Raw genomic sequence first — 20,108 nt, forward strand, 5'->3', positions numbered from 1 at the left:
ACATTTTATATATTATTGTCAGGTGTGGTTTCCACTTGTCACCAGCCTTGGTCGGTTTAAATTTTTTTTTGACATCTACCGACAGCCCGTCAGCATATAAGCAGCATTTATTGGCATCGCATTTAGGCACCTGCATTCGATTTTTGCCAGCATTTATCAGCAACAAAAAGTACAGCTGACTAGCAAGGAATAAGACAGTTGTCTTATTTCCGACAATTTATTTATGCATATTTATCCGACATTGAGCGAGGAGTTATTTGTGTGTTTTCTAAATTTTTTCTCAATATGGTGGCTTCAACTTGCTGCCAGATTGCCGGTTTTGAGGGCAGATTAAGTATATGCTTGAGAAATGAGCGATATATCTATAGGAGGAGCTGTATCCTCGCGATATACCCGATTTACAGGATTGGATCTAGGGCTTGTGTTCTATTAATATTTAATGAGTTGTGGCTATGTAGATAAGTGAGATAGTTACTGTTATTTGCAACTGTAACTTATATATTCAGGAAGATCTTAGTATAACGAAATAAAATGGTTGTGAGTAGACAAGTTTGGCGTAACTAGAAAAGTGTATGAAAATTTGTTAGGAATTTATACCGCGTTGCGAAGGCTTTCAAGACCACATAGCCAGTCGCCGGTCTAGTGTCTAAAAATGAACCATTTGTTAGCTTACATATATTGGTCAATCCGTCTGCGTACAGATAACGTATAACGGTGTTGAAAGCATGCAACGGCATTGAGAAATGAGACGGGTAGAGTACTCAAAACAGAGCTTAACCGAGTCGCAAATAAACTTATGTGTTTACTTTTTCTTATCTTGACTCGCGCTAAACAAACGAAGGTACGCGTAGGTCTTTGCGAGGTGTGTGTTTACAATGATGCAGTTATTACCGGAACACGACTAGCCACAAATAGACGCACTAAGGCGGCTCGGGAATTGATTCTAGTGAATGGGAAAACGGTTTGAGTCTAGAGTGGCTATTATTGTGATTCGGGTACGACTAGCTGAGAATAGGATGGAACGACTAGTTGAGAATTGGATCAGGAATGTATTAGATGTAAAGCACACTGATGCAAATATTTCAGCGGCTGATTAGGCAAAGGCGTCTACTCATTATTACACAATTTGTCTCTTTCAGTAGTTGAAATTTATAATCAAATGTAACCGTCGCTATATTATTACTAGTAATGTACAAAAAAAAATCCCACAAAGAACCAAAAATTGGTGAAGAAAACTAGAGATATAGAAAGTCAAAAAATAATGCTCAGGACAAAGATAAAAGCACGCAACCCATCATGTAGCTTAATACAAGCATAGAAAAAAGATGAATTGCCCTTTTTATAACTGCATGTCTAGAAAAATGCTTTAATGTATTCCCTGGTCCTCGTAACCAAAACCACGATAGATAAAAGAAGAAAAAGAATCCACACAAAGAAAAGTAAAAATACAAGTCGCAGTTGCAGCCGTAAAAGAGGAATATGACTCAAAAGGGTGTACCGTCAGCATCAGGCTGTAACGGCATCATTTCAGAATTAATGACGAGACGAGAAAGCCTCTTTTCAATTCTACTCATGCGTTTTTGCGCTGAAGCTACAGCACGCGCGTTCAAAGCAAGACCACCAGAAACGAATGCACGAGCCTTAAATTTATTGTAAGCCTGTACGGCGTGCACTTCACACATGAACTCGCCACGCTGCATTTCGTAGTAACAATCATTGAGAACAATTGCGCACTCGCTGCATTTAAAACAGTCTGTATGTGCGCGTCGGACTGTTCCGGAGTTTTCGTCTTCGTCTTCGTCCTTGACGATAACACAGGAGCCTTCAACGCCAGATCCGCAGATGAAGCACAGACTGCCGTTTTGTTTGTGATAACAATCTCCGCAGAATGGCATCTGCGAATCCGAGGAAAGATAGCATTCGAGACCATCAAATGGAGTTTGGCAGACTGTACATTTGAAGCATTCTCTGTGCCATCTGCGCTTGGAACGAGGACCACCGGCATGAACGCCCTCTTGTCGCGGTGCACGGATTAATCGGCCCTCTATGAGAAGATTGCAGGCGGTACAACGATGCTTGGGATGTCGTCGACGGTGGGGAAAAGGGTGTATCGTTTCTGGCACTTTTGAAGTGGAATCCGTCGAAGATGCACGAGTGGTCAAGTTTAGCGCCGGGGTGTTGGGAATCGGGTCGTCACTGACGTCTGAAGGCACCTTTTCATGGCGCCCGAAGGAGGTAGAGCTTGCGGACAGCGGCGAGAGCTGAGACGAGCCAAATTCACTATTGATGGGTGACAAAGTCATTTGCATCTGAGAAAGAATGCGCACTCTAGAGCTGAAATGCATTTCGTCGTCAGAAGACGAGTAGTCGTCGTTGTTCATGCGTGGAGAAGCGACAACTGGAATGAGATCAGGCTGCGGAATTGGTGGGGGCGAAAGACGCTTTTGTCGCCTACAGTTTGGTGGACTGGTACCTCCACCACTAACAGAGGAAGCACTGCTGGCAGTAGACTCGCGAGCCGAAGAGCAGTCTTCGGAGCTGGAGCTTGAAGTGCTCGACGTGCTGCCAAGGCGCTGTTGCTGCTGCTCCTGTTGCTGCTTTTGCGTTTGCTCAGAAGGGAAACTGGATTGATTGACAGGCATGCTTTGGATAGGTGTCGAAGCGGGAGGAATGCTAGCAGATTGAAAAGAGCGCGGCTGAACCTGCTGCAGATGCATATTATCACGAAGAGACTGGTTAGCGTGACGGTGTATAGGCATCTGAGGCGTCTGAGCTAGCATCTGCGTCGGCTGCGGCTGCGACTGCGGCTTATGTAGGTCTTGCCGAAAATTCCTCTGCACCGGGGGGAAGGGCTTCGTGTGGGCCGGTGTCATGGGAGGAGAAGCAGGCAGTCCAATTTCAGCCTGAGTGGAGGAATTTGGAAGGCTGAAGAGCGGAGCAGTAGACTGGGCTCCGCGACTAGACTTTGACGATGATACCACAGCAGCGGAATAAGAAGTGCTGTCTGCCGCCGAGTATAGGGGAACTCTCTGCTCATAGTTGTAGTTGTGAGAGTTGACATCGAAGCCAGCAAGTTTGTAGACATTTAGGATCTTGACACCGCCTGCTTTGTCTGGAAAAGGGGGGAATGCGCTATCAAGATTTGATCGGGGAGCAAAAGAAAGCACACGCTGGTCATGCACAGTATCGCTGTAGCTGCTGCTGGTACTTCTGGAGCTCACAGGGGAAGGCGCAAGGGGGGACGAGATGCTAGGGGCAGTCGAAAACTTGTGGAAGCGCGGCGAGGATGCGGAGGACTGCCTTGGTGGTAAGTAAACAGAATCTGAGGAAAAGAAGAAGAAGAATCAGTGAATGATGTACGAAAGAGACCAACAACAACGGCCAGTTAATACGCACTTGCGGTGGAGGTGTCGATGCGCAAAGGCGCGCGGAGCGGATCCATTGTAGTAGAGCAGACCCAAGAGAAGAACCAGCCTGAGAAAGCACGAAAGAAAAAAAAGAAAAAGGGCAAACGAGCAGCTGGAGAAGAAGAGAAAAGTAAACAAGATTTCGGAAAGGGAAGGCGGAGACGGTTGACTACGGATGAGAAACGGGTGAGGAATAGAGCAATCAGACAGGGAGTAAATTGAGTTTAGCGAGCGCGTCGAGACAAGGTTTCCGCTAACGCGTGAGCGCAGATGGATCGCGTCAGGCACTGCGGCTGGAATGGCGGGCTTGAGAGGAGAAGAGCAGAGACAGGGCAGAGCGCAGGCAATGGGCAAGAGGACGAAGAAAGAAAAAGGAAGAAGGACAGTGGGTCCAGGAATGCTGGAGGTGGCCAGGAGAAGGTAAGGCAAATGCTGGCGAGAGCCGAGACGAGACGATAGGCGAGACAGCTGCGATGAGTCTGTGTATCGAAATAATCACAAGACTGCTCTCTTTCTTTGCGCGGTACGGCAAAAAAAGCAGCGATCAGCGATTAAGAAATGAGGATGCTCAGAATGCAGTCGATCACATCTCATCTGATCTCATTCTTTTTCCTGCTTTTGAGACTTCTTACTTGCAGCGATACTCTCATTCCGGGTCTTGTACTTTTTATTCATAGCAATAATACTAGCACCAAGTCGTGCTCGTAACCTCGTAAGGAATTAGAAACTTCAAAAAGAGTCCTCGTCTACTGCACCGCCGTTGTCTGTCGTCGCAGCATCGTATCCGCTCAGCTGTGCTAACATTCCGGACGCTACGTTTGGTTAGTTATCGAACGGTATTGCTAGCTGCCTCTTTAAAGCATCGTGAAGACCGACCACCACCGTGGCAATGGTATACGTAGAACAGACAGAGAACGCACCCACCGGAGCTGCCAGACTCGGTCTTGTCTCGAACCAGAACCACGGTTAAAACTTAGGCTGTCGTGGGCTGTTCTCATGTTTGCTGACTCTTATATTAGTCATTTATGAGCCGCTTTCTAAAACTCTATTGTTTGAAATATAATTTTAAAATGAATTAAGATGAAAGGAACGCACGAGTGTTGTGCAGATAAGCCCTTTTTATCCCATAATTTACTTACTTATTTGTTTTTTTATCTCATCTTTTTTTGTATTTCATTATATTTTGGTTTTTGTAATTTCTCTTCCTTTAATCTCCTTTTTTCTCTGTTCGTCGCACTTTCATCTCTCTCTCTGACACCTGTCGAACTTCTTGGAATCTGCCCCAAAGTTTTATTTACACGAGATTGTTGTGCCTCTGTGCGCACTCTCTCTGTGTGCAATTTTAATTTTATGGCATAAATGAGTGGCGCTTGGATGCTTATAGCCTTTCATATTCCCGTATCTATTTACCCAAGCCCCACTGTTTCAGTATATATAGGCCCTCGCGCTAACTCCACTTTCTTTCTCTTCTTTTCTTCACTTTCAAATTTTCCGTCGTTGACTTATACCTTTTAACCCTTTACTTCTACTATTCCTTGCTGGTAGGACTCAATTCCTCTCCAGCATCTCAAGTAGCCGTAACGTTTTCCAACTTACTCGGTTCCGCTCACCACCCGTTCCAACACTCTCACACCACTTCGTCAGCGGGTGGGAGCATACGATTTACTCGTTAAAATCTCTTACTACTACGTCTTGATTAGCTCAATTGCCTTGTAAAAAGCAATTCTACTACTCTTAATCTCTTATCTCTTATTTTTTAATCTCTCGTTGCAATGGCTCCTCACGCTATCGGCGAGACTTCCTCGTCTTCTACTGCCCTCCCTGAGGTGCTTTCCGGATACACTACCGTCAATGTGCTTTCTGACAAAGCTCGCGTCTTGGAGAACAGTCTTGTCTCTGACTACACCTACGAAAACGCTACCGTCAAGCGTCTTCCTGGTGGAAAGCTTGAAGTTACTCCTACAAAGGTTGACTACAACTTCAAGGTCGACCTCAAGGTTCCCAAGACTGGTCTCATGATGGTCGGTCTTGGTGGAAACAACGGTTCCACTCTTTCGGCTACTATCCTCGCCAACCGTTACGGCATTAATTTCCGTACCAAGGCTGGCCTTCAAAAGCCCAACTACTATGGTTCCGTCACTCAGGCCTCGACTCTCAAGCTTGGCGTTGACGAGAATGGCTCCGACACTTACGCTCCCTTCAACCAAATCTTGCCCATGCTCCACCCCAATGACATCGTCATCGGTGGATGGGACATCAATTCGGCCAACCTTGCTGAGGCTATGGAGCGCTCGAAGGTTCTCGACTATGACCTGCAGCGTCAGCTCGCAAAGTACATGTCGCAGATTAAGCCTCTTCCGTCTATTTACTACCCGGATTTCATTGCTGCCAACCAGAGTGATCGTGCCGACAACCTCATTGATGGTGACTCCAAGTGGGATCATGTCCAGCGTATCCGTCAGGACATTGCCGACTTCAAGGAGAAGAACGAGCTTGAGAAGGTCATTGTTGTCTGGACCGCTAACACTGAGCGTTATGCTGAGATAATTCCTGGTGTCAACGATACCGCTGAGAACTTGATCAAGTCGATCAAGGAGTCCCATGACGAAGTGGCTCCTTCGACTGTCTTTGCCGTCGCTTGTATCTTGGACGGTGTGTCTTTCATCAACGGTTCTCCTCAGAACACTTTTGTTCCTGGCTGCGTTGAGTTGGCTGAGAAGCATAAGTCTTTCATCGGCGGTGATGACTTCAAGTCTGGCCAGACTAAATTGAAGTCCGTTCTTGCTCAATTCCTTGTCGACGCTGGTATCCGTCCTGTTTCGATTGCTTCTTACAATCATCTCGGAAACAATGATGGTTACAACTTGTCTGCGCCTAAGCAGTTCCGCTCCAAGGAGATTTCCAAGAAATCTGTTGTTGACGACATGATTGCTTCCAATCAGATTCTTTACAACGAAGAGAATGGTGACCATATTGACCATTGTATCGTTATCAAGTATGTCCCTGCTGTCGGAGACTCTAAGGTTGCGATGGATGAGTACCACTCTGAGCTTATGATGGGTGGTCACAACACCATCTCTATCCACAACGTCTGCGAAGACTCTCTTCTTGCGTCGCCTCTTATCATCGATCTTGTTGTCGTCTGCGAGTTCTTCTCACGTGTTAGTTACAAGCTCGCTGCTGAGGAGGATGATAAGTTTCAGACCTTCTACCCCGTCTTGTCAGTTCTCTCGTACTGGCTCAAAGCTCCCCTCGTGCGTCCTGGAACCGAGGCAGTTAATGGTCTCAATAAACAACGCACTTGCTTGGAGAACTTGTTGCGTGCCTTTGTTGGCCTTGGCTCTCAGAACGAGTTGAAGCTCGAGGAGCGTTTGTGGTAGATTTATTACCACTGTCCTGTGATTGGGTGATGAAGTTCACATCGCTTTATTTTATTTTATATTCTTTATCTGGGTTTTATCGCGTCCGATAAAATATTTTATTGCGATCTGAAAATATGTTCGTATATATCAGTGACATCGGCCGATTGACAAAGAGTTCTACTTGTAGTCTCTCTTTTTTTCCATGTTGCAGCGCATATATCATTTCATATGCTAGGTGATTTAATGAAAAAATGATGATGCTCATGACGGAGTAATTTCTTGTTGGGATTATAGATAGTCAAAGGTTTGAATTTGAGCTGTATAATTTTCAAATGGAGGTTATTTGTGCATTTGTCATTTTTCTGTTTTAGTTTAATTTTGTATGTGAATGATTGTTTGAGTTGTGTTGCTTATCTTGTATTTAATTAAAAAAATTTCCTATTGGAATTTAATGTGCTGTAGATAACGTTTATTGACATCCGTGAATTGTCTATTTTTATTTTAATTCAGCAATTTGGCCAGATATTGGGAGGGCGAATATGTCTGCCTAAGGCAGAGCAGAGGTATGCTGAATATGCCAGTAATTGAGCGATATATCATATATCTAAAGATATTTACATAAAAAAAAAAGCTGAAAAATCTTCAAGATATTTCAGCAAATTTTGTTTTACAATCTTCATTAGTGTCAGAATGAAAATATAGAAACTGATCAAGAGATAAAGATGTATTTTGGTTCCAGCCCTCATATTCAAATTTTGAACCGATTTATAGTATAACCGCTTTCTCTCACATGCGAATGCTGGACATAAAGGAACGCTATACGCATGCCACAGATAAGCTATATTTTTTCACTTGCAACTCTCGAATAAAGCCTTCGCAGTGGAAACTGTAAGATACGTTCATGCCGAAGTACATGATTGGACTGACAGAGCCAGGGTGAGGGTTGGTGGGGGTGGGGGAAGATAGATATTGGAGGCTCTTGCCAGGACCAGGAGCAACAATGCGTGCTTAACTGAGCTATCAGTTTAAAAATAAAGCTTTAAATAGAATTATGTAAATGGCTCTGATCAATAGAGTGGTAAATTATATACCCGAAGTGCAAAAGTGGCATGTAAACCTGGTGCATGAGATTTCAGTGAAGCAGCCTAATCAGGTAATCTACAGGCATTGGCTGCGCTATTTCAGAATCGCAATCGCAAACACAGCCGATACAAGCCTTAATGCTAACTCCCCTTTCACAGCGTTGCTATACCAGTCCAAACAGGTGAGCCCCCGGGAAAGCGGCCGCGCACAAGAAGGCGCGACAGTAATAGGAGCAGACTCGTGCGGGATAGCAGACACCCGGATGCGTGGGGAGGATCTGAGCTGGATAAGGGTTTCTTCACATTTCCGCGTTTTTGTCGTGGCTTTCGCACTCTTTCTTCTTAATCCCACCTTCATCACTATCGAAACCCTGTTATCTCTCTTGATTGTTCTTTCTCGGGTTCAATGTCTGCTACCTCCGTTGCTCGTATGGCCTCGGCGGCTGCGTTTCGTCGCGTGAGCGTCAAGTACGTACTTTCTGCCACATATCGTGTTCTCGAGGCTGCCGAAGCTGATGCTAACTTTATGCCTACAGCGCGCGTGTTAACCAGGCGAGGCTGGCCCTCCCTAATTTTATTCGTCTTTATGCTTCAAAATGTGAGTCTTAATTAGTGATTTTATCAGTTGATAACAACTCTCGACGGATTGCTGTCTCTGGTGTATGAATCGGAGCTTAGAGGTGTAGAAAGTGGGAAGACGCCAGGCACCGCTCAAGGAGCAGCAATTCTGTCTTTTTATAAAGAGAGCAACAAGAATTCTAACAATTGAATCGTAGCTTTCCCCAAGCATACCATCATCGATATGCCGGCTTTATCTCCGACTATGACTATGGGTAATGTTGGAAAGTGGGCAAAGGCAGTTGGCGACTCTCTCGCTCCTGGCGAGGTTCTTGTTGAGATCGAAACCGACAAGGCCCAGATGGACTTTGAGTTCCAGGATGATGGATTCTTGGCAAAGATTCTGCTTGAAGAGGGAGCAAAGGAAGTACCTGTTGGAAAGGTAATGTAGAACATTGTTGCAACTATGCACTTTTGTTTATGCTAACTTGCCCACATTGCTTTAGCCCATCGGTGTTTATGTCACTGAAGAAGCAGATGTTGCCGCCTTTGCTGAATTCACCATCGAGGATGCATTTACTGAGGAGGGCAAGAGTGCCCCTGCGCCAGCGGCTGCCGAGCCAGCTACACCGGCTCCCGCAGCTCCCGCACCAGCTGCTACTCCCGCGCCAGCTGCCGAGCCTGCCGAATTCACCTCACCTGGCCGTATTTTGGCATCTCCTATCGCAAAGGCGATTGCCCTTGAGAAGGGTATTCCGCTCAAGGATATCAAGGGATCCGGCCCTGGTGGTCGCATCATTAAGAAAGATGTCGAGGCGTACAAGCCTCCTGCTCCCGCTCCGACCGCTTCCAAGGCTGCTCCTGCCGCTGCTGCCGCTGCTGCTTCCGGAACTTACGAAGACATTCCCATTTCGTCGATGCGCAAGACCATTGCCAGCCGTTTGACTGCTTCCACGCAAACTTCGCCGCACTACTTTGTGTCGTCGACAATCACTGTCTCGAAGCTACTCAAGCTCCGCGAGGCTCTCAACTCGACCGCTGACGGACGGTACCGCTTGTCGGTTAACGATTTCCTTATCAAGGCAATGGCGCTGGCGTCGCTGCGAGTTCCTACTGCCAACTCTGCTTGGCTCGAGGCTGAGGGTGTTATTAGACAATACAGCGTAGTCGACGTCTCGGTTGCCGTATCGACTCCTACTGGCTTGATTACACCTATTGTCAAGAATGCTCATGCCAAGGGTCTGGCTACGATTTCTAAGGAGATCAAGGATCTTGGAAAGCGTGCTCGTGATGGTAAGTTGAAGCCTGAGGAATACACTGGTGGTACAATTACCATCTCAAACATGGGAATGAACAGCGCTGTTTCGTCTTTCACTTCGATTATCAATCCTCCTCAGAGCAGTATTCTTGCTATTGGTACTACCGAGCGTCGCGCTGTCGAGGATATCGACGGTGGCATCAAGTTCGAAGATGTCATAACTGTCACCGGATCGTTTGATCACCGAGTTGTCGACGGCGCGGTTGGTGGTGAATGGATCAAGGCTTTCAAGACTATTCTCGAGAACCCGCTAGAGCTATTGTTGTAGACCAAAAGACTGGAAAATCATAAAGAGAAAGAAAATTCTGGAAGAGAAGAGATTCTTGCATAAATATATATATATATATATATATGTATATATGATAGATAGGCTAAGAAAATAGTGAATCTTTTTTCACTTTGTAATTTTTTCACCTCTTTTATATTTTTTTATTAAATTTGTTTTCATTTTCTTTTGTATTGTCATATAAAAACAAGACTGTTTTTAGCGTGCCGGTCTGCGCTGGGAAGTGTCAAATTTTGACTTATGATGTTTATGTGTATACTTCTATTTGTACGCATTATAGCGGCTTCAGATATTCTTTTAATAATTACATATTACACTTGGATCGTAGTTGGATATATATTAAGATAAATGAAAATTAGGACCTCAAAAAATCTAAAACAGCTGCAGTTTGCATCTATGCAAAAGCTCTTTCTTTAATTATGAATCAAAATGTGTATGTTTTCATGTATCACCAAAAAAAAATCGAGATGAAAATACATTTGAGAGATAATCAGATAAACGCTCTATCCAGAACGACAACACAAACACCAACAGACTATACCAAAGCAGTTAAATATGGCAGCACAAACACCCACATAGAAATACATAAATTACAATACGCCACCAGGCGTACCCGTCACTATCGCACCTTGTTCATGCTTTCCCCCTTGAATAGGTCGCAGCATAAATACAGGCTGTTTCCCTTGATCTTGTAGTTCTTTCAGCACGCCTAACGGCTTCTCGTCTAATCCCAATAATCGCTCTTGATCGCCAAAACAAACTAGTAATGCGTATTGCCGCCAGTCGTCGTTGATACGATGTCCTTTGAGTACCGTAGGAAGAACCTTATAGCATGGGTCATCTTGTTTGAACTTGAATCGCTTAAAAGCCTCAGAAAGTGTGAGCGACGATGAAGAAGAGTTGGAGATTGGTAGTGTGCCCATTGACTGGGAGGCTTGGCTTTGTAGTTGCTGCTGCTGAGTAGGTGATACGAGCGGCGGTGGTGGTGAGTTTACACGACGATAGGAGAGATTACTGGATGGAGGATTCTGAAGCTGGAAGCGTGCGGGTACAGAGGTTGAAGATACATACATTGAGTGCGTGTTGTCTGTCTGCTGCTGTTGCTGCTGTTGGGAATGAGGGGTTGAAGTGCTAAAAGACGCAAGAGACTGTGTAGTGTTGATGAATGACTGACGTGCCGAAGGCGACGAAGACGGCGGAGGGATGAAGGACTGGTCTAGCCAGTCGGGAACATGAGAAGACGACTCATTATCTGATTTTTTCGTCGAAAGCTTTCGAGAAAGTGTCGAGCCTGCACTTGACGGGAATCCATGCGGATTAGAAAAAGAAGGCTGAGATGAGGGTATAAACATTGAATGTCGCAACGAAGGCTGGTGTTGTGGGAATTCGGGGGTAGGCAGAGGTTTTGACTCCTTAACGAGCTTGAAGAGCGGGAGCATATCCTCGCGTAGTCGAGCATAAGACTCTGCAAGTCGCCGGATCTCATATTCAGCGGCCTGGATGCGACGATCACGAAGTTCAAGACTGCGCACAAGTCGGTCGATTTCAACAAAGTCCTTATCATGAGTTTCTTCAGTGAGCGGCACGAACTGACCTGGCTCAATCGGGATGTCCTGCGCTCGTTTGATCTGGTACACTGCCTTGAGGATCGTGAGTCTGTGTCCGACGGCAGAGACACCAAGCTCTTTAAGAAAATCGTGGTCGAGGTGAATGAGAACGTCTCCTGTGATTTCGTTATCCGCGAAGCCGACTTTGTACTGGCTTAGACCGAGACGGTCGAGCCATGCCCCAACGTCTTCAACGTCCCAGGAGACTATGAGCGGCAGATCATGCGGGACCTGGTTTGGAAAGGCCGGTGAGGTCGTTCCAGACGAGGGCGTCGACATTTCGGTCCGGGGAGGAGTTGCTGACTGGGTGGCTGTCGCTGCCTGCGTCGGTATCAGATGGATTGCGAGCAAGAACGATTTTGATCTCGAAAGATGAGCATGCACGCCTCCACCGCCACACAGCTTTCGCCACGATCTGGCGACGCCGCCTACGTAAACGCCCAGCGCCTGTTTAGTTGTTTATTTTTTCAGTATGTATTCTATTCCTAGTACTTGTATTGAATCATACACTGATGCTCTTCCAGACGCTCATGCCGTCTCCGCCAGTGCTCATCAGCATTCCCGGAATCTGCCGGTGCCAATGCACCTCCTTCACATCCCGCTGCCAGTGCACAAACAGCAGCTGCGCGGGGATATTATCTAACTCTCCCGCGCTATCCTGTCTCTTCTGCGCAGCGATTTCCTCGTCGTCTGCCTCGACAGACAGGTCCCAGAGCATGACCGTGTTGTCTGCTGACGACACGGCGACAATAGACTCTTCTGTAGGATGAAACTCAATTGCTGTAATTGGCGCCTTATTGAAACTAAACGATGCAGCCGGCGACGGCGTCTCGCCAGCTTTGAAAGTTCGCAGATCCCAAATACCCCAAGATCCATCATCGTGTCCACTCGCAAGCAAATAACTCACTGTACTGCTCCACGACATCACATTCACGTCACTTCCGCTGGCCTTGATGCTCAACGCAGGCTTGTGCTTCTTGCTCCGCACATCCCACACTCGGATAAATCCATCACTACCACCACTTGCAAACACTGATTTCTCGCTTCTGCTCCATTGCAGTTCCTCCACACTCGCGCCAGATTCGTGACCTATAAACGGCGACTTGTCGGTTGTCCAAGAGCTGGTACCACGAGTTGACAGGTGAATACGGCCAGTAACATCTCCTGTCAGTAGCTGTCCACTGGCAACATGTGGCGACCAGTCAACCGCATAGCCTTCAACTCCTCCGTGAGCACGAATAGTATGCACTGGTCTGTTTTGTGCCTTTGTGACTGTAGCACCTGGAGTATCGAATGCGGTCATGTGGGGAGTAACGTCCCAGATGTATACATCTCCAGACTCTGAAAGCGAAGCGGCCAAATATTCTCCTGTCTTGGCTGCGTGAGGAGACACTCTAATGCGATTTGTCGTGTCCGTGGTAGGAAGTGAGCGCGATTCCAGAATCGGATCCGAGTCAGTCTCGTCGTCGTCATCTTCTTCCTCGTCATCATCTTCTCGCTCAAGAGTTCTTGAGAGATCAGATAGTTTGATGACTGTGATTTCGTTCTCCTTTTTGCGCGAAGCCTGTGTCCCAGCGACAAAATACGTCGTTTTGGGATATCCCCGTCGTTCATCGCCTAGATTATCAGGCAGAATGTCAAACGAGAGACATGGCCAATTCAGATTGATGCGGTGTAACATGTCATAAACAGTCGGGTCAGGTTCTAGAGTCTCGTCTTTGCCAAGCTGGTTGAGTTGAGGAAGATATAGGCGTGGTTGCTCTTTTAAAAACTATTTGTTAGCATAAAAACATTCAGCACAGGTAGTTTTCTGCAAAATACCTTTCTTTGGTTTCTTTTCCACATCCATAGCCTCTTCTCCTGCCTTCTCAACATCAACTCCTTCTTCGTCGTCTTCCTCCTCATCGTCATCATTCAACTCGATAATCTCATCCTCACTCTCAAAATCATCTCCGTAAGGATCCTCAAACTCCCCCATCTCATCTTCCTCAGTTTTCCGACTATCGACAGCGCTTCCGCCTTCAACTACCGCCCTGCTCTTCAAACTCTCATCTACTTCCTCTTTTTCTTCGCTCGCTCTTCGTTTCGACATTTCTTTGGCGGTTATATACAGATCAAGCGCAGTCCACTCGAGGAGATAATTGGTTGGGAGATTTTTTTTATTTTTTTAGAGTTCGCCAGTTGTAGCAAAACTCTAAATTACATATATTATGTAATATTAGCGTCATCATTCGGTCATTCTTTTTTTTTTGATAATGAGGTATGATTATTTCAACATCTTTTTCAAATGGCTAAATTAACAGATTATTAATGCTTGAATAAATCAGGTTTGGAGCCAGAGCGAATGCAAAAAAAAAAGTTTGACGCGTGGTTTTGTTTTGGTTTTCTCTTACTTACTCGACTCTGTCATTTCAGTGTCGAATGTCTCAGTCCGTTATGCATTAAAGCTTATTCTGATTCGCACTCTCGAAGAAATCTTATCAAGTCTCGACATACAAATATATATACATAGTAGTACATACACATAAATTCACCCATATTCAAATAACAAAAAAAAAAGTACTTTTTCTTCTAAAAACCCTTTTTTTGTAAAATAATGCACACTAAGAAAATAAATCATATGCCAAACTACACGACATGAAACCACTTATACACACAAAAACGCATTCAATAAACTCCATAAGATCATACCCAATTTACCAAGCAAATCACATCGCACTTCAAATATATTAGTATCTTCCATATGACTGCTGCTCCCAGCCACCAGGGGCAGTTCTCTGTTGTTGCGCTGGTCTCTGCTGTGGCGGTCTCTGCTGCTGTTGCGACGGTGGCCTCTGGTCCATTCTCGACTCAGGCATCAACATAGACTCCGGAACCGGATATACAGGTACTCTTGGCACTCTATGCTGTTGAGAAGATTGTGCAGGCGGTTGAGTTGGCAGTTGTCGTAACTGGTGCTGCTCATCATACTGCACAGCCTGCGCGTAAAGTCGCTCTCTTGATGACATCTGCTCATTATCTCGCATTTGCGCATTAAGCTGATTGCCTGATGGACTGCGCGGAAGTTGACGAGAAGAATTCGGCGCAATCTGGCGCTTCTGATACGGTTGCTGTTGCTGCAACTGCTGTTGCTGTTGCTGAGGAGGCCGTCGTTGATCGAACGGACGAGCAAGTGGTTGAGCATCATAGTGCTGCTGTGGAATAGGACGTGGAGTATACGGATTTCGCTGCTGCTGCTGCTGCTGTTCATTTGATGGACGCCGCTGCTCATATGATGGATGTTGCTCTAACGAGGGACGTTGCTCAAAAGAAGGTCTCGCAGCTGCGTACGGCAATGGCGCACGCTTTTCAAATGGCGATCGTGACCGCGACCTCGCTGCTTCATCTGCACCAGGAACAGGCAACTGTGTCGGTTCGACATAGTACTGTTGTAGCGACTCTTTGCCCGTCGAGCTACCAGAGCTTACAAGCTCAACAGGCGGCAACTGCTGTTGCTGTTGCGGTTCAGCTTCTGCATCACCATAACCGTCTATAATCTGCTCGCCATAATCATTTTCGCTACGAACAGGAGAGTCATAATACTCAGTAGTAGCCGCAACAGATGGCTGCTGCTGCTCGAATGATGGACGCGAGACAACATTTGCCGGAGGCAAAAGGCCAGCATCAGCAGTAGCAGGTGGCCGGGGAGACGGTCTGCGAATAGATAAACTGTGCATTTGCTCACTGAGATTCTTGATTTCTCCCTGCGTCATTGGAGGCGTCGAGTGCACGGGCTCTGATGGCAAAGTGCGGTGCACGTTCCGGGTGCCTTTCTCCATCTTTTGCACAATAATCTGCTTAAGCGCCGCTCGCCAGTTATCGTCGCGCCAGCTTTCGTTTGTAGCATTCTTGATGCACACCTCATGCACATCTGCAAGATCCAAGTAACGCGTATTTGGCGGATCGGGAAGACCAAACATTATGCTTCGCATGTCATTCTTGTCTGCATTGAAGCGCTGCGGCCGTCCATAGAGACCAAACGAGTCGAGTGCTGGGATCAAGAAACGGATCAAAGTTTCAAAGCCATAAACACCGGGATGTATCTCTGGCATGATGAAAATAAAGCCATCTCTAGGAGCGCCTTTCGACGCCTCGTCATGTACATCAATAGTACCTTCGATTTTAAACAGAGTAGATTGGTTAATGAGTAGGCTCGACTCGGGATAGACAGCATAGCAAGCCTTGGCTGCGGTGACGGTAGCCAGTGGCTTTTGCTTTTTCTGCTTGGCCTTTTGCGACTCGTAAAAGTCGATCCGACCGGTCTTGTTTGATTTCCGCTTCTTGTAACCGGCAGGGGTGACAACGGCCCAGCAGCGAGTCCAAGGCATCCCAACGCCGAAGCGAACGACAACAAAATCCTGGTGCTTGAACTTTGTCTCCTGCAAGAGAAGACGAATACCGTTCATCCGCGAGCCTCGAGCAGCTAGGAGGGCGCCAGTGTAGGCTTCTTGCAGGGCAACAGACTCAAAGAGAGCAAGACGCAATGCCGCAGTCCAGAGGAGCATAGTGCTGCGAGAAGAGAACTGCAAGAGGAAGCGGTTCTTGAAAGTTGTCGAGAGAGCGATGACGTTACTGATCGCCGGTGCGCCATTAGATGCAGGCAGTGACTCAATAAGGCGAAACGAGGCATCCGAGATGTTTATGTAAGTCGGCTTGACAGTGCCATTGTTGTGATCGAGCTCGCGAGAGTCAAAAATGGAGAGAACGGTGCCAACGAGTTGGCCGTAGACATCCTGCCAGATACGCTTTGCGGGAGGCTTCCCCTCGTTGTCAAGATCGCGGAGGAATACGAAGCGGCCCTCGTAATAGCAGCGGGCTTGATGGGCAGAAGCGAGGGCGATGATCGCCGCGAGTTCGGGAGGGATGACTTTCGGATCAAAGTCAGACACCACATCTGAGCTCTTCTGTAGATAGTCGATGTCGTCAGTTGACTGGTCAGAAAGATTTGACAAGCCGGAGACAGTCCGCTTGCGGTCGGCTGTGATGGCGAGGACTCGAGGGTCGAAGGCCACGTCAGGCGAGGAACGATGCTCAGGAAAGGGCGCAGGCTGGACGGGGGAGTTTGCGGAGTCGCGGGCAAAGAGCGACGAGGCACGTTTGCGATTGCCCATCATGCACGAGAAAGAAAAAAGAGGGGAGGAAAGATATGAAATGAGTGACGAAGAGAGGACGAAGGAGAGCACGGGCGAGAGCAGGAAGAGGAAACAACAGCGTTGTTTAGGTTTTGACGGATCCTATTTTTACACTGCCTTCGCTCGACACTAGCTCGAGGAAGGAAATATATATATTGATATATACGCTTTATATTGAATGTTTGACTATAATCATACAATTATTTTATCTGCAGTCTGCACAGAATTTCCGTTTAAAATACACACAGTTCTATCTACCAATATATCGTCGCTGCCTCTGCTCCTCTTTAGCCTGTGTCGCATCTCCAATTTTCCTCGAGTCGCGGCGCAGCAACCCGAAACAAGACAAATAGCGTCATAAATCATCAGTCACGAATGACATAATACACACTCCCGAATATCTTGAAATTATCCTTGTTCTATTCATTTCTTATTTTTCAAGCTCCAGTTCGGCTGCAGCCTGACTGCGCAATGCCTCCATTCTCTCCTTCTCCTTCTGATGTCTCTCCGAAACAAGTGCAAGCCGTTCGTGGATCTTGTCGTTGTGTACTATCTCGGCCGCACTCTGGAACATGACCTGCGCCCAGCCCGGCTTGATTGCATTCGCCTCACCGGCGCATTCCATAACCTCGGCATCCATAATCTTCTCGGCAGCCAGAAATCGCGTCCACACATCGTCACCAACGGCACCGCGCTGGTGCAGCTCTGCCAACGACGGCTTGCTCTCCTGCAGCGACATGATCCTGCGCACATTCTCTGCCGCTCTTCGCAGCAATGCGGCCTCGAGCATTTTCTCCGGCACCTTCGGATCGTTCTGATTCTTGAGAGTAATGTAGATGTCGCGTTGCAGATGCGAGCCGAACCATGGCGCGAGACTAATCAGTCGGCGCACTTTCCTCCGCCTGTACACTGTCGAGAACAGCGCGAGTGCCGACACAAGCAGCACAATATACGCTATTGGTGTGTATACGGAAACCTTGCCCATTGTTGTGGCAATTGCGGGTTGTGTTTGGAGGAGAACAAAGATATTATCGAGAGCTGTTCACGCAGACGCGACGTAGCAAACTTCTGTGCACATAACACTGGGACGGTTATGCTCCTTCTAAGAGCTTGGGAGAAGCCTTTGTATGATCTCACCAGTCTAGATATCTAATATCTATAATCACTGCTTCTCTCATATTCATTGCAATAATGGTATCTATCCTCACTTATTTCATTTCAGTAATCAACTAACAACTTGTAAGATTGTTCGATTTCGAAGCAAAGATGGCAATTATAGAGCCCAAGCGGAACCGACTGACGACTTCTCAACTCTTTTTGAGCGTCTAGTTCCTCAGCTTCCCTCTGAGGTAGATCCAAACACAGTCACAGTGTCCGACCAGCCAAATTCAAAGGACAGTGAAAAATTTGTCTACGAGCTGTTTGGACGGTCTCTCGCTGATCTCCAGATCAAGTATGTTTGCTATTTGCGGATTAATGACTTGAGAAAGCTTGTCAACCAAGTATATTCATCTACAAACACGAGGCACTAACCTTTGCAGGCATGGCGATCTCCTTTTTGTTTCCTACGACTCCCAACCTGCTCCAGTTGCTGCTTCTCAGAGCAAATCCGACACAGTCACCGCTGTTCGCCTCAACGGCAAACCTGTCTCCGAAGCCGATGCTCACATGTCTCGTCCCGCTTTTGCCAACTCCACCACATCTGGCAATTCACCTTGGGAAACTGTGATCCAAGATCGCGTGGACGACCTCCTCGACTCTATGGATGGAAAGATTTCTCGAAAGCGCGATTTGAAGATGTGTAAACACTCGGACAAGGGCATGTGTGACTATTGCATGCCTTTAGAACCCTTTGATCCCGAGTATTTAAAGAACCAGGGTATTAAATTTGCCTCCTTCCACTCTCATATAAAGAAGCTCAACTCGACCGGCTCAAATGCCAACGCAAGCACTTCAGCTGCTTCATCATTTGTTCCTCCTCTATCTGAGTCTGACTTTAAAGTAAAAGCCAAGTGCCCCTCTGGACATGCACCTTGGCCTGCCGGAATCTGCTCAAAATGTCAACCATCGGCAATCACATTGCAGGTCCAGCAATTTCGCATGGTTGATCATGTTGAATTTGCTTCATCTACCGTTGTAAATTCCTTTATTGACAACTGGCGTCGGACTGGAAATCAAGCTATTGGATACATGTATGGTTCATATGAATCATATGCTGACACCGTTCCTCTTGGAATCAAAGCTGTTGTGAAAAGTATCGTAGAGCCACCTCAAGTTTGTGCTATCGATGGTGTCTCATTGACTTTACCATGGGCAGAAGAGCAGGACATCGATGCAGCTGCCGCAGCTAACGGACTTCGCCGTGTCGGCGTGATTTTCACTGATCTCACCGACTCTGGCAAAGGCGATGGTTCTGTCGTTTGCAAACGACATACAGATTCATACTTTCTTTCGTCGTTGGAAATCGGCTTTGCCGCAGAATTACAGCGACGACACCCCAATCCCACACGGTGGAGTGAGTCAGGGAAGTACTCTTCTAAATTTGTTACGTGTGTGATTTCAGGCAATACCAAAGGAGAAATCGAGATTTCGGCGTACCAAGTCTCACATACAGCTGAAGCGATGGTAGAAGCCGATATCATTGAGCCTTCAGTGTCTCCGGGGTTGATGTTAGTCAAGGAGGTCTCCGAAAAAAGATATGTGCCAGACGTTTTTTTCAGAAGAATGAATGAGTACAATGTTGCTGTGCAAGAGAACGCGAAGCCCGTTTTCCCCGTCGAGTACTTGATTGTCACTCTTTCGCATGGATTTCCGACAAAGTAATGTAATATAATTGCATATTTTAGTAAATGAATAAAAGAGAAAAAAAAAGAACAACTCCATTTATGGAAATAAGTAATAACAAATCATTTAGCACCAAATCCTCCCGTCGATCCGAATCCACCCTCACCTCTCACAGTCTCTGGCAACTCGTCTACAAGCTTAGTCTCTGGCGTCATTATCTTCTCAATGACCATTTGCGCAATTCTGTCACCTTCATTTACAACAAAATCCACGCTCGAGTGGTTAAACAATAAAATCTTCAAAGGACCTCTGTAGTCACAGTCAATAACTCCGGCGCCAGATTGGATACCATGCTTCGTAGCCAATCCGGAACGCGGCGCAACGCGTCCATACGTGCCAGTCGGCAACGCAATCGCAATATCAGTGGCCACAATAGCCTGTCCGTGAGCGGGAATAGTCGCTGTCTCGGTCGTGTAGAGATCATAACCTGCCGCGTGCTCCGAGCCACGAGTGGGCATCTTTGCTTTGGGTCC

At 46.7% G+C, this 20,108-nt stretch overlaps 9 protein-coding genes across 9 annotated transcripts; 4 read left to right on the forward strand and 5 right to left on the reverse strand.

The window, feature by feature from the left end:
• Window positions 1-1,484: 1,484 nt before the first annotated feature.
• Window positions 1,485-3,442, reverse strand: V2V93DRAFT_377514 (uncharacterized protein; the record flags this gene model as incomplete). The annotated part of the gene is made up of 2 exons (XM_066911918.1): window positions 1,485-3,322; window positions 3,397-3,442. 2 exons carry the CDS (start codon window positions 3,440-3,442, stop codon window positions 1,485-1,487), a joined length of 1,884 nt encoding a protein of 627 aa, XP_066768579.1.
• A 604-nt stretch (window positions 3,443-4,046) lies between these two features.
• V2V93DRAFT_362619 (uncharacterized protein) lies at window positions 4,047-4,886 on the forward strand. Its single transcript, XM_066908382.1, has one exon. It carries the CDS (start codon window positions 4,488-4,490, stop codon window positions 4,764-4,766), a length of 279 nt encoding a protein of 92 aa, XP_066768580.1. The 5' UTR covers window positions 4,047-4,487; the 3' UTR covers window positions 4,767-4,886.
• On the forward strand, window positions 4,887-7,237 carry V2V93DRAFT_362620 (uncharacterized protein). Its single transcript, XM_066908383.1, has one exon. It carries the CDS (start codon window positions 5,180-5,182, stop codon window positions 6,785-6,787), a length of 1,608 nt encoding a protein of 535 aa, XP_066768581.1. The 5' UTR covers window positions 4,887-5,179; the 3' UTR covers window positions 6,788-7,237.
• Window positions 7,238-8,204: 967 nt separating this feature from the next.
• V2V93DRAFT_362622 (2-oxoacid dehydrogenases acyltransferase-domain-containing protein) lies at window positions 8,205-10,384 on the forward strand. The gene is made up of 4 exons (XM_066908384.1): window positions 8,205-8,319; window positions 8,388-8,449; window positions 8,628-8,851; window positions 8,916-10,384. Exons 1-4 carry the CDS (start codon window positions 8,258-8,260, stop codon window positions 9,993-9,995), a joined length of 1,428 nt encoding a protein of 475 aa, XP_066768582.1. The 5' UTR covers window positions 8,205-8,257; the 3' UTR covers window positions 9,996-10,384.
• Window positions 10,334-11,956, reverse strand: V2V93DRAFT_362625 (uncharacterized protein). The gene has a single exon (XM_066908385.1). The coding sequence runs from the start codon at window positions 11,897-11,899 to the stop codon at window positions 10,604-10,606; it is 1,296 nt and encodes a 431-aa protein (XP_066768583.1). The 5' UTR covers window positions 11,900-11,956; the 3' UTR covers window positions 10,334-10,603.
• A 129-nt stretch (window positions 11,957-12,085) lies between these two features.
• V2V93DRAFT_362627 (WD40-repeat-containing domain protein) lies at window positions 12,086-13,848 on the reverse strand. Its single transcript, XM_066908386.1, has 2 exons — window positions 13,442-13,848; window positions 12,086-13,381 (listed from the first exon to the last, which is right to left on the reverse strand). The coding sequence occupies exons 1-2, from the start codon at window positions 13,710-13,712 to the stop codon at window positions 12,123-12,125; spliced, it is 1,530 nt and encodes a 509-aa protein (XP_066768584.1). The 5' UTR covers window positions 13,713-13,848; the 3' UTR covers window positions 12,086-12,122.
• Window positions 13,849-14,057: 209 nt separating this feature from the next.
• V2V93DRAFT_362628 (uncharacterized protein) lies at window positions 14,058-16,846 on the reverse strand. Its single transcript, XM_066908387.1, has one exon. It carries the CDS (start codon window positions 16,771-16,773, stop codon window positions 14,350-14,352), a length of 2,424 nt encoding a protein of 807 aa, XP_066768585.1. The 5' UTR covers window positions 16,774-16,846; the 3' UTR covers window positions 14,058-14,349.
• A 109-nt stretch (window positions 16,847-16,955) lies between these two features.
• On the reverse strand, window positions 16,956-17,862 carry V2V93DRAFT_362629 (Sec62/63 complex, subunit Sec66). Its single transcript, XM_066908388.1, has one exon. The coding sequence runs from the start codon at window positions 17,774-17,776 to the stop codon at window positions 17,222-17,224; it is 555 nt and encodes a 184-aa protein (XP_066768586.1). The 5' UTR covers window positions 17,777-17,862; the 3' UTR covers window positions 16,956-17,221.
• Window positions 17,863-17,929: 67 nt separating this feature from the next.
• On the forward strand, window positions 17,930-19,662 carry V2V93DRAFT_362632 (NPL4 family-domain-containing protein). Its single transcript, XM_066908389.1, has 3 exons — window positions 17,930-17,985; window positions 18,036-18,244; window positions 18,333-19,662. The coding sequence occupies exons 1-3, from the start codon at window positions 17,983-17,985 to the stop codon at window positions 19,612-19,614; spliced, it is 1,494 nt and encodes a 497-aa protein (XP_066768587.1). The 5' UTR covers window positions 17,930-17,982; the 3' UTR covers window positions 19,615-19,662.
• Window positions 19,663-20,108: the final 446 nt, after the last annotated feature.

Source organism: Kockiozyma suomiensis, assembly GCF_038497685.1.
Source record: "Kockiozyma suomiensis strain NRRL Y-17356 unplaced genomic scaffold V2V93scaffold_1, whole genome shotgun sequence".
In the NCBI taxonomy this organism is placed as follows: Eukaryota; Fungi; Ascomycota; class Lipomycetes; order Lipomycetales; family Lipomycetaceae; genus Kockiozyma; species Kockiozyma suomiensis.

What these genes read in the sequence shown, in the direction of transcription:
- V2V93DRAFT_362620 (XM_066908383.1), top strand. Translation starts at nt 5,180, where the DNA reads ATGGCTCCTCACGCTATCGGCGAGACTTCCTCGTCTTCTACTGCCCTC.
- V2V93DRAFT_362629 (XM_066908388.1), bottom strand. Translation starts at nt 17,776, where the DNA reads ATGGGCAAGGTTTCCGTATACACACCAATAGCGTATATTGTGCTGCTT.
- V2V93DRAFT_362627 (XM_066908386.1), bottom strand. Translation starts at nt 13,712, where the DNA reads ATGTCGAAACGAAGAGCGAGCGAAGAAAAAGAGGAAGTAGATGAGAGT. An exon ending in GGAAAAGAAACCAAAGAAAG is followed by an intron (nt 13,382 to 13,441) that starts GTATTTTGCAGA and finishes AGTTTTTAAAAG; the next exon opens with AGCAACCACGCCTATATCTT.
- V2V93DRAFT_362632 (XM_066908389.1), top strand. An exon ending in CTCGCTGATCTCCAGATCAA is followed by an intron (nt 18,245 to 18,332) that starts GTATGTTTGCTA and finishes TAACCTTTGCAG; the next exon opens with GCATGGCGATCTCCTTTTTG.
- V2V93DRAFT_362622 (XM_066908384.1), top strand. Translation starts at nt 8,258, where the DNA reads ATGTCTGCTACCTCCGTTGCTCGTATGGCCTCGGCGGCTGCGTTTCGT. An exon ending in TCGTCTTTATGCTTCAAAAT is followed by an intron (nt 8,450 to 8,627) that starts GTGAGTCTTAAT and finishes ATTGAATCGTAG; the next exon opens with CTTTCCCCAAGCATACCATC. An exon ending in AGGAAGTACCTGTTGGAAAG is followed by an intron (nt 8,852 to 8,915) that starts GTAATGTAGAAC and finishes ACATTGCTTTAG; the next exon opens with CCCATCGGTGTTTATGTCAC.
- V2V93DRAFT_362625 (XM_066908385.1), bottom strand. Translation starts at nt 11,899, where the DNA reads ATGTCGACGCCCTCGTCTGGAACGACCTCACCGGCCTTTCCAAACCAG.
- V2V93DRAFT_362628 (XM_066908387.1), bottom strand. Translation starts at nt 16,773, where the DNA reads ATGATGGGCAATCGCAAACGTGCCTCGTCGCTCTTTGCCCGCGACTCC.
- V2V93DRAFT_362619 (XM_066908382.1), top strand. Translation starts at nt 4,488, where the DNA reads ATGAAAGGAACGCACGAGTGTTGTGCAGATAAGCCCTTTTTATCCCAT.